This window comes from Moschus berezovskii, chromosome 16 (assembly GCF_049115385.1).
Source record: "Moschus berezovskii isolate FMDL1 chromosome 16, NW_MosBer_1.0, whole genome shotgun sequence".
NCBI lineage: Eukaryota > Metazoa > Chordata > Mammalia > Artiodactyla > Moschidae > Moschus > Moschus berezovskii.
In genome coordinates, this window is record NC_142475.1 from 12,252,777 (window position 1) to 12,264,963 (window position 12,187).

Here is a 12,187-nt window from a genome sequence, read left to right on the forward strand (position 1 = left end):
TCTTATCTAGAAATTTGGGAATCTTCATGCTTATCCTTTTTCATCCGCTTGGTCCAGAATGCTGGTAATTAGGTTATTTAAATAATCATTGACCAAGTATAAAGTTGTTAACTTGTTAAGTGAAAGGGTAATAAGTACCTAAAAGTATTACAGAGGTAAAGCTTCAGGAAGCAGCTACCACCCTAGAAGCTGTGGAAGAACTGGGAATCATTAAAACTTAAAAGTTTAGAGGAGGGACCCCCATAGAGCTGAAACAGACCTCTGATAAAGAGCCACTGCTCCACTTTGCTGGTATCTCTGTACTGGAAAGAAGGGCTCTTTGGAAATGGGACCCAGACTTCTGAGAATGGTATTTGGCCAGCTGATCCCATGGTCTCTGGGGTAAGAAGACATGATAAAGCTGATTCTTGAAGCTTAAGAAAACTGCAGCTGCATGGAACTGCTGTTACAGGAAGGAATTACTCTGTTGGACTGAAGAAGCCTCGCTAAGGTGACCCACCTAGGAAATGCAGGCCACAGGAAGGAGTACATCCCTGCTCTATCCTCCAGTCTTAGCTCTCAGGAACACAGATTGGCAGAGCTTAATAGGGAGCCAAATGGAAAAGCAGAAATATAGATTATAAGGTTGGCCCCAGCATTATGAATCTGGGATAGAGGCATAGGTTTGGACTAAGAGAACCAGCAGCCAAAATGAAAAAATAGGATATTATTAGCACCCAGAAGATCAGCAGAGCCCTCTCCTTGTGATTGTGTTAGTCTCCCAACAGTGAGGTATCTTGTTAAAAAATGGCTCTGGCCTTTTAGGGATGTTTTTTTCTGGTTTTTTTGTTGTTGTTGTTAAAAAAACATCACTCTGCCTTTTGATTCCTCCCCCTCCCCCCAACTAATGTCTATATTTCGTCTTAGTTCTCCCCTTTCTATTCAATAAAAGGAATCTATTTTATGGTAGATTAAGTTACACTAATGAAGTTTAGAAAAGAAACCTAGTAAGACATACCTTTCTAGAAGAACTAGGAGGTCTTCTATTAGGAAATTAACTTTAACTTTCTTATTGTTACTGTTAAATGGATCAAGTGCAAAAATACTTTTCTCTGGTGCTGTATTTTATGGCAATATATTTTCCTTGGGTAGGTTTTGGGAACTACTGCTAAAGATTATGAGGTTTTACTTACATAGCTTGATGTTGCTCAGGTGGATAAGATAAACCAAGAGAAATGAAGCCAGACCTTGGGATTAAAGAAGGTTCTTCTAGTCTGATTTAGACATCCATGGTTTCAAAGCTTTTTCCTTTGTTTCTGGAGAGTTCTTTCTAAAAAGAAAGTGATAAATTACCTATATTCCGTGACATTAGAAATACAAATTGAATGGTTGTACAACACTGTCCAAAATTATAGTAGAGCATTTACTTTATAATTGTACTCAAATTTTATCTAATGAAAAAATGTACAATAAAATTCATTTTATTCTCATTTTTGTCCCAACAGGTTCATGAAGTGTATAAAATCTATATATTTTCTCTCTTTCTGGGATATTTACTGCAGTTTGAGAATTCAGCTTTATTGGTGTCTCCTTTATTAAGTTTAGTAGTAGCCTTAATGCTTGCTAAGTGCCTTCAGGTAAGTAGAATTGACTGTCATTCTTGGGGTGAAGTTTTAAATTGTTAATTTTTTAAAAATCTCACTTATTTGTTCATATGGTTCCTCCTCCCCATAGCTGAATGTGAAGAAAGGAACTTTTGTGGCTAAAATAATGAAAGTGATTAATTTTTACTTGGTGTGTACTCTGACAGTGACATTGAATATTGTAATGAAGGTAAGTAACTCTGTGTTGGAGATTCATGTAGTAGAGCAATTTGAATAATTTCATTTTAATGAGAATAATGGGATAACAATAGAGTTTATACAGTAATATTTTTAGTTGAACAGTAATCATACCTAGTATATTAGGTAGGAAAATAGGATTCTGAATTTTTTCTAGATATACTTCTAAAAATTCTACTTTATTTTTCACTTAATTTAAAATGTCATCATTACCCTCATTAGCATTATGTAATATGTAGAATAAATTCAGATGAGTAAAAGACATTCAAAAGAGTGGGTGAGTCATTTATGCTAGCTGGGAAAAGGTTAAAATTTTCTTACTACCCCACTATAATTTTATGCTTAACTCTAAGGTAATGTGATTGACTTATGCCAATAAATCTCCTTGCTTCATAGTTATGCCATGCATTTTTAATTCACATTTTTTGTTTCATAATCTTGCTGTGTTTTCTAGTTCTAGTATTGGACAAAAGCATATTGCTATAAGCATAACTAATAGTTCTAACTAGTGTTTTTATCCTCCAGATGTTTGTCCCACACAAAGAAAATGGACATATGCTGAAGTTCCTTGAAGTAAAATTTGGACTAAATATGACTAAGTAAGTTTTAGATTATGGAAGTTTACCTAACTAGGTAGTATGCACCTAATTACATACTATTCAGAAAATAATCTGGGATATTATAATATCTAGAAGAAATACGACATTAATACTTTTCTTATTTTAAAAATATATCTCATTTAGATCTTTTAAAATTAGATATATTTAAACCTGAGTAACATCACAGTAACTACTTTCTCTTGATGATACAAATCTAAGGTCAGGATAAATTAAAGATTTAAAATGAATAAAGAGCCAAGGAAATTTTAACCTCTAACCAGCAAAATCTTGAGAGTCCCTTGGACTGCAAGGAGATCCAACCATTCCATTCTAAAGGAGATCAATCCTGGGTGTTCACTGGAGGGACTGATGCTAAAGCTGAAACTCCAATACTTTGGCCACCTCATGCGACGAGTTGACTCACTGGAAAAGAGTCTGATGCTGGGAAGGATTGGGGGCGGGAGGAGAAGGGGACGACAGAGAATGAGATGGCTGGATGGCATCACCGACTCTGTGGACATGAGTTTGAGTGAATTCCGGGAGTTGGTGATGGACAGGGAGGCCTGGCGTGCTGTGATTAATGGAGTCGCAAAGAGTCGGACATGACTGAGCGACTGAACTGAACCAGCAAAATGCTAATATTTTAAAGAACATGGGGATTTCCTTGGTGGCACAGTGGGTAGGAATTAGCCTGCCAATGTCTGGGACACGGGTTTGATCCTTGGTCCAGGAAGATCCCACATGTTGCAGAACAACTAAGCCCACCTTCCACAGCTACTGAGCCTGTGCTGCAGTTACTGAAGCCCTCACACCCAGAGCCTGTGCTCCGCAATAAGAGAAGCTGCCACAGTGAGAAGACTGCACACTGCAGCAGAGTAGCCCCTGCTCACGACAACTAGAGAAAGCCCACACAAAGCAACAAAGACCCAGTGCAGCCAAAAAAAGAGTATAAAGTCAACTATAATTCAATTAAAAAAAGATTCACGGTACACTACAAATCTGTGCTTTAATAAAGATGGGGTATGGGCATAAAAATGAGGTGGTCAGTAAGATATTTATTTATTAGCAAAGAATCTCACCTTTGCTCCTAATAGTGGTTTGGGCCAGAAGCTGGCTTTTTAAATTCAAAAATAGTGTACTTTTGTTTGTTGGTTAAGTGCATTTTTAAAATCTAAAATGAAATAAGTGATTTTATATACTGATAGAATCTATTTGCATAGCAGAAAACATATGTTTACCTATGAAAGTGTTAGTTGCTCAGTCGTGCCTAACGCTTTGCATCCTGTAGACTGCAGCCCACCAGGCTCTTCTGTCCATGGGGTTTTCCAGGCAAGGATACAGGAATGGTTTGCCATTTCCTTCTCCAGGGAATCTTCCTGACCCAGGAATCAAACCTGGGTCCCCTGCACTACAGGCAGGTTCTTTACCAACTGAGCTACCAGGGAAGCCCTTAATGCCAAGTTCATTCTAGTTCACTCTGTAACCTTCCAAGGTTACAGAGAAAGTCAGTGAAAAGAAAGGCCTGTCGATTATTGTACTCATCTCACACGCTAGTAAAGTCATGTTAAAAATTCTCCAATCCAGGCTTCAGCAATATGTGAACCGTGAACTCCCAGATGTTCAAGCAGGTTTTAGAAAAGGCAGAGGCACCAGAGATCAAATTGCCAACATCCGCTGGATCATGGAGAAAGCAAGAGAGTTCCAGAAAACCATCTATTTCTGCTTCATTGACTATGCCAAAGCCTTTGACTGTGTGGATCACAACAAACTGTAGAAAATTCTGAAAGATATGGGAATACCAGACCACCTGACCTGCCTCTTGAGAAACCTGTGTGCAGGTCAGGAAGCAACAGTCAGAACTGGACATGGAACAAACTGGTTCCAAATAGGAAAAGGAGTACGTCAAGGTTGTATATTGTCACCCTGCTTATTTAACTTATATGCAGAGTACATCATGAAGAACGCTGGGCTGGAAGAAGCACAAGCTGGAATCAAGATTGCTGGGAGAAATATCAGTAACCTCAGATATGCCGTTGACACCACTCTTATGGCAGAAAGTGAAGAGGAACTAAAAAGTCTCTTGATGAAAGTGAAAGAGGAGAGTGGAAGGGTTGGCTTGAAGCTAAACATTCAGAAAACAAAGATCATGGCATCTGGTCCCATCACTTCATGGGAAATAGATGGGAAAACAGTGGAAACAGTGTCAGACTTTATTTTTGGGGGCTCCAAAATCACTGAGGATGCTGATTGCAGCCATGAAATTAAAAGACGCTTACTCCTTGGAAGGAAAGTTATGACCAACCTTGATAGTATATTAAAAAGCAGAGACATTACTTTGCCAACCAAGGTCCATCTAGTCAAGGCTATGGTTTTTCCCATGGTCATGTATGGATGTGAGAGTTGGACTGTGAAGAAAGCTGATCGCCGAAGAATTGATGCTTTTGAAGTGTGGTGTTGGAGAAGACTCTTGAGAGTCCCTTGGACTGCAAGGAGATCCAACCAGTCCATTCTAAAGGAGATCAATCCTGGGTGTTCATTGGAAGGACTGATGCTAAAGCTGAAACTCCAATACTTTGGCCACCTCATGCAACGAGTTGACTCATTGGAAAAGAGTCTGATGCTGGGAAGGATTGGGGGTGGGAGGAGAAGGGGACAATAGAATGAGGTGGCTGGATGGCATCACCGACTCTGTGGACATGAGTTTGAGTGAACTCCGGGAGTTGGTGATGGACAGGGAGGCCTGGCATGCTGTGATTCATGGAGTCGCAAAGAGTCGGACACCACTGAGCGACTGAACTGAACTGAACTGAATACCAACTTTTACTAGTGCTGCTGAGTTTCACGCCTGCAAATACACATTATAAAGATATGGTCCCTAGCTTTATGAAGCACACAGCCTCTTAAAGGATTCTTTTATCTTAGTGGATAGATATGATTTACAGTTCAGAAGACTTTTGTAGTGTTTAATCCATGTCAAACAGTTGGTTAACTAATACATCACAACATGAAACTTCATGCACAGTATGTAAAATTCCATGTAAACTAGCGAAATGTATAGGTAAATATTCTCCAGGGGACCTTTTCGATCCCTGAGTCAGAAAGACTTCTCTAGTTCATAGGCAGACCCTAGAACGTTATCATCGTTTGCTGCGATTACATGGGATTTTAGATATCATGCGTAAAATTTCATGTTGTGATGTATCAGTTAACCAAGCGTTTTACGTGGCTTAAACACTAGAGAAGTCTTCTGAAGCATGAATCATACCTATCTACTAAGATAAAAGAATCCTTTAAGAGGCTGTGTGCCTCATAAAGCTGGGGACCATGTCTTTTTAAGTTGTATTTGTAGACCTGAAACTCAGCAGGCAACTAGTAAAAGCTGCTTGTAGACCTCCAGAATCGCCTGGCCTTTTTACTGACTTTCTCTGTAACCTTGGAAGACTAGAATGAACCTGGCATTAAGGGCTGCTTTTGTTCAGTGTTTCTTATTTGATCTTGTGTAGTGCTCCTTTGTTCTGCATGTCAGGTACTAGATTTGCTTCACAAGGTAATACACTTGGTATTTTAATGTTAAAATTTAGTCCTTGTCCTTAAGGATATTGCCAGCTCATTAGATAGTTTTTATATGGCATGTAGGTGGTACAAATCGTTAAGTGCCTTATATTCAGATGTACCAGTTGGATACAGTTGGTTTGTAATGTTCCTCAGAATTTCAGGAAGCATTTCTGTTGAGAGAAACTTTTAAGAATAACTAAAGAAGTGTTAATAAATATTTATTTAATGTGCAAGATACTGGGCCAGGTACTCTTTGGGATACAAAAATGTCTACAGTCTGACACATGCGTGCTTAGTTTCTTCAGTTGTGTTTGACTCCTTGTGACCCTATGAACTGTAGCCCTCCAGGCTCCTCTGTCTATGGGATTCCCCAGGCAAGAATACTGGAGTGGGTTGCCATTTCCTTCTCTAGGGGATCTTCCTGACCCAGGGATCAAACAGTGTCTCTTATGTTTCCTGCATTGGCAGGCGGGTTCTTTATCACTAGTGCCACCTGGGAAGCCAATCTGGCACATAGTGGATTGCATTAAGCACTATAATAAAGCTATAATTAAAGTGCCATGGGAATATGGGAAAGAAAGATTGAGATTAGGATTATGGAAAGAAGATCATTAAATTGGGAATTTGAATTAAACCTTAAAGAATTAGTAGGTTTAATAGGCATATTTAAAAACAAGAAGCATTTGTCCTGGGTACAAAAGATTTTGATGACAGCCTCTTTGATACTGTTTTATTGCTGTTTGGCGCATTGAGAAACTTGAACCTTTTAGTTTAAACCCAGTGATTTGTGAAGCATTCTTGGTCCATCCATGAGCACTCCTGAACATCATTTTATCACTTACCTCCTTCCCCTGGGCTGGGAATTTAAGGATTAAATGGAAGTTAAAGATGGTTTGGGAGTGAGAATGCCGATAAATCTACCTGTAACTAGGAGTCTTGGTTATATTTCAGTCAGCTCAGTCCCTCAGTAGTGTCCGACTCTTTGCGACCCCATGAATCACAACACGCCAGGCCTCCCTGTCCATCACCAACTAGTGTGGGTTAAAAAAAGCAGTTTATCTGATAGAGCTGTAGTGAACTCCGGGAGTTAGTGATGGACAGGGAGGCCTGGCGTGCTGTGATTCATGGGGTCGCGGAGAGTCGGACACGACTGAGCGACTGAACTGAACTGAACTGAATATAAAACAAGAGTGTCCAATAACAATGTAACATTAGTTGCATGCATAATTTTCTAGTAGTCACATTAAAAAAAAGTAAAAAGAAACAAGTGAATTTAATTAATGTGTAAACAATATAAAATTACTGAGATGTATTTTTTTAGATTCCTTTTTTCAGCTGTTTTTATCTTTGAAGTGCAGTGTATATTTTGTGCCTAAAGAATATTTCCACTTGCACTTGCCACGTGGCATGTGCTGATAGCTACATGCCTAGTGACTATCATATTGGACTGTGCTGTTTGAGGCTAGACAGCTGAATTTTTTGTTTTCTTCCAGGTAAAAATAGAAAGTAAAACTACCTTAAAACTATATTGAGTCCTATATATATTGGAATGTATATATATGTTGTCACATTGCTGTATCATAAAAAAGTAGCAATTTTAAATTTATTAGGGCAGTTTGTTGAGAGTTACTACTGCTATTATTTTCATTTTTAAAGGGTATGACCTTGGTGTTGTAAGTTAATAGACTAAAGAAATGTGTTTTGTCTTAGTTTTTACTGAGATAAAAAATAACTTCTATGTTCAATATTTTAAAACATCTGTAATTTTAATATCATGCTTTTTGTTTTCTGTAGGAATTTTACAATGAATTGGCTCCTATGTCAAGAATCCCTTCAGGCACCATCTCAGGATTTTTTTTTGCGATTGACACAGTCGTCTTTACTACCTTTCTATATTTTAGTGTTAATTATTTGTTTTCTTTCTATGATTCAAGTTATTTTTAGGAGAATTAAGTAAGTAGCTAAGAAAACCAATCATATTACTAATTAATAAATTATGAAATACATAAAACATTTAATATCTTTCTAATATTTATGTCGGAGAAGGCAATGGCACCCCACTCCAGTACTCTTGCCTGGAAAATCCCATGGACGGAGGAGCCTGGTGGGCTGCAGTCCATGAGGTCGCTAAGAGTAGGACACGACTGAGCGGCTTCTCTTTCACTTTTCACTTTCATGCATTGGAGAAGGAAATGGCAACCCACTCCAGTGTTCTTCCCTGGAGAATCCCAGGGATGGGGGAGCCTGGTAGGAGGCCATCTGTGGGGTCACACAGAGTCGGACACGACTGAAGTGACTTAGCAGCAGCAGCAGCAATATTTATGTATTTGTTTTATAGCTTCTAATTTAATTCTCTTTTTTATCACTATGTAAAATATCATTATAAGTTGACCAGATAAAATTCAGATTTAAGCATATATATCTAAATATGTAATGTCCATTTTTAATGCAGGAATAATATTAAATAATCAGTTAAACTTTTAAAGACTCATTCACTAATATACTCAGGATTTTTAGTTATTGTAAGAATAATCTCTTCTACTTAAATGAAACTAGTAGTAAAAGTGATTTTAAATTATAAAGTTTGACTATTTAGAAGTATTTTTATAATGTTTGAAAGGAGGTTGTATATAGTATCTTAATTTTGAGAACTTACTCTAATTATGATTTAACTCTATTGATGTAGCATCCACTAGTTCAGTGATAATCTACGAGGAACCTAAGCATCTAAGTCTCTTTTTTATGACCGTTCTTGAACTTTCATGTTTCATCTTCATTGAGTCAGTTGTCTTCCAAATTTGAAAAGACTCTTTCAAAAACTTGGAGATGTATAAGTTAGGTATTTGACCAGCAGAAGGTACTTTCAAATTTTAAAAACTACCTATGTATTTTTTATGCGGATATTAAAGATCTTTGATTTTTCAAAGTAGTGAAAAAAACACATTTCTTTCGGTAGTGATAAGTCCCTGAAAGAAACTGTCACGCTTGAAGATGGACGAATTGGAGAAAGACCAGAAATAATTTATCATGTGATTCACACTATTTTACTGGGTTCTCTTGCAATGATTATAGAAGGGTAAGTGTATATTTGATCCATTTGTTTTAACAAAGAATTGTCCTTTATAATGGTAGTTAGTGTGTACTTTCCAGAATACATTTATAAAACACTACAGAAACTCAAAAAACCTTAATATAACTGGGGTTTAGAGATGTCCTTATAATATAATGAACCAGTATTTATTTATGCATTTATCTGTTCAAAAACTATTGAATATCTTCAAAGGATCCAGCATTGTGCTCACTGCTGGGGGTACACTGGTGAACAAAAGCAGACAGCAAACGTCTCTAACCTTACGTGATTTATGGCCTAGTAAAGGTGCCAGACACTAACCACACAAAAATAAAATCACAACTTTGCTAAGTGAAGGAGAGGTAAATGGTGTTTTGAGAGTGAGGGTTCAATAAATGATACCCTTTTCTTTGAAGTTTGACTTAGGTGAGAAATCAGACATAAGAGTATAAAAGGATTCTGAGCACCTGGTTTCAATGCAGGTAGGAGGTTTCTTTATACCAACAGACGATTCTCTGGACACCAGCTGGGTATCCTACAGTTCAATTCAATTTTGACACTTGTCTGCCAGGACCATCAGAATCCACAGGCGTAGGGTTCAGTCCTACAAGACTCCCTTGTTAACTCTTCAGACACCAATTACAAGTCCAGGTTTTTACCTGTTTTCTGATGAACTGACCAGAGTGTCCCAAACTCTGGCTGGAACACTAGTCACTTCAAGAAGTAGTAGGAGAAAAACTGAAAAGATGTGTCAGGGCCATATCTTAGAGGGCCTTGAAAACCATTTAGATGAGTTTCCATTTATTTCTGTAGGTACTGGGAAACTAAAGATTTTTAAACAGAACATGTCTTCTCATGGTTATGTTTGAAAAGGATTCATCTGGCATCTCTTTGAATTGGAAGAGAATTTAAAGGTTGAAATGTTAATTAGCTGGCTAGGTGAAATAAATGGTAAGAAGAGTTGGATACTAAGAAGTCAGTGGATTGGCATAATGGTCCAGTGTCTCCAGTAGAGTCTGTGTTCCAAGGGATGTCATATACATGTAATTTAGCGTGAATAAATGTCTCTTCGAGTTACAAATTAGACTTTAGTGTTGATTCTGGCTGACTGAAACAACTGGTTTGGTATTCTGAAATGGGGTTGTTAGGAGGGAATGTTAGTTAACTGGGGAAACTAATGGGATTCCTCTGTCTTAACAAAATGTATTCTGTATGCCACTACTTCTCTCAGAGCCTGATTCAGTATTCATTTTTTTAAACCTTAAATACAGTACAGTCTCAAATTGATCATTTTGCTTTCACATAACCGTGGACCTTATAAAAACATTTTTTAATACTTATTTTCTAATGGTTTCCCATATGTTCAAGTGCGACATTAGCTGCTTCCCAGATGGCACAGTGGAAAAGAACCCACCTGCCAATGCAGGAGAGATGCAAAAGATGTGGGTTTGATCCCTGGGTCAGGAAGGCCTCCTGGAGTAGAAAATGGCAACCTACTCCAATATTCTTGCTTGGAAAATTCCATGGACAGAGGAGCCTGGCAGGCTACAATCCATGGGGTCACCAAGTCACGCACGACTGAGCATGCATGCAAGAAATGGATGTGTTCAGTTTTATTCCATCTTGATAAAGACCTCCTTGAGAGCTGTAGCCACGTCTTGTCTTTTTTCTCTCTAGTTCTTTGGTCACCCCGAAGTGCATGATCAATAACTTATCAGATGAATGAATGTTACTGTGTTTTCCCCATTTCATAGCTTTGCTATTTTTTAAAACCAAAATAGTTCACATTTATACTCTGGCCTCATATTCCTCCCATCTCTTTAGAGTTTGTCATCAAAGAATATTGCTTGAAAAGGTCTTTTGATTTCCTAGTATTAACTACAAAAGTTACCCTTTGAGATGTTGTTTTTCTTTGATAATCTGTGTGAAGCAATGATGTCCACATTTTTTCTCAGCTCTTCCTCTTCCGTCTTCAGCTTTTACCATTACCTCTTACAACTACAAGTTAAAACTTGCAGTAATGTTCTTTTATTTACGCAACTTGATTTTTCTGTACACCTGGAATTTTAATCTTTTTAAGTTAAGAGCCCCAATTTTTCAATCCTGTTTTTAAAAAGTTAATCTCAAAAGTAATACACTGCAGACCATTTAACAAACACAAATATAGAAATGTATGAATTAAAAAATTAAAATCCTTCCATCTCACTCCTCAAAGGCCACAACTGTCAGCAGTATCTTTCCAGATGTTATCTTTTGACTATACTGTATATAGGTACATTAGGGGGAAAAAGTCACCAAAAAACTAGGGTAACAGTATACATAAAATTTTGCAGTTTGCTTTTTTGTTTTTCATAAAGATTTGTTTGATCAGTACCTATTAAGGATAGTTAGGTTTCTCAATTAAAACAACATATTTTTAACATTTATGCTAATGTATCTGTAAACTAGATTACTAGAAATGGCATTGTCTTGGGCTATGTAAAATTTTTATAGGTTCTGCCACATTGCCTTCTGAGAAAGTGAATCAGTTTATACTCTCTCCAAGAGTACAGTTTTACTACACCTCATCTATGTTAATGTCTAATCTTCATTTTAGTAACCCACATGTCTCTTGATTATTTAAGAAGTAACTATCTGTTGCTGAAAATTAGAGGGCAAGTTTTTCATTCTCCCTTAAAAACATTGTGGTGTTTTCATGAGTGTTAGGAAACAACTCAGAATAGAGAAATCATGTAATAATGATGTTCATAGACTAGCTAATGTGTGACTCTTTGTTGTCTTTTCCAGCTTGAAATACCTATGGACTCCTTATGTGTGCATGTTGGCAGCGTTTGGCGTATGTTCTCCTGAACTTTGGATGACACTTTTCAGGTGGCTTCGATTACGTACTGTACACCCAGTATTGTTGGTGAGTCATTATTTTGTATTAAGTTCTTGTTTCTCTTTCAAGTATATCAATGGAAATCATGTTGAATACAATTGAAATAGTGTGAGTAGATCATATTAGGTATTATTTATAGGTAGAGAAAAAGAGATTCTGTGGAAAAATTTTTTTTTGTAATTTCTGATTATAAAAGTAGTGTGTTTCAATGCAAAATCCTTAAAAAATAGAAGGTAAAAATATTAAGTGAATCCATAATTTG

The 12,187-nt window shown here is 37.3% G+C and overlaps 1 protein-coding gene across 2 annotated transcripts in view; it reads left to right on the forward strand.

The window, feature by feature from the left end:
• The window catches only part of DPY19L4 (dpy-19 like 4), a 61,745-nt gene that overhangs the window by 31,884 nt on the left and 17,674 nt on the right, over window positions 1–12,187 (forward strand). For both annotated transcript variants that reach the window (XM_055431721.2, XM_055431720.2), the window contains exons 9-14: window positions 1,485–1,616; window positions 1,714–1,812; window positions 2,346–2,419; window positions 7,769–7,927; window positions 8,931–9,050; window positions 11,832–11,952. In XM_055431721.2, the coding sequence (XP_055287696.1) occupies window positions 1,485–1,616; window positions 1,714–1,812; window positions 2,346–2,419; window positions 7,769–7,927; window positions 8,931–9,050; window positions 11,832–11,952 (705 nt within the window). The remainder of the gene's footprint in view (window positions 1–1,484; window positions 1,617–1,713; window positions 1,813–2,345; window positions 2,420–7,768; window positions 7,928–8,930; window positions 9,051–11,831; window positions 11,953–12,187) is intronic.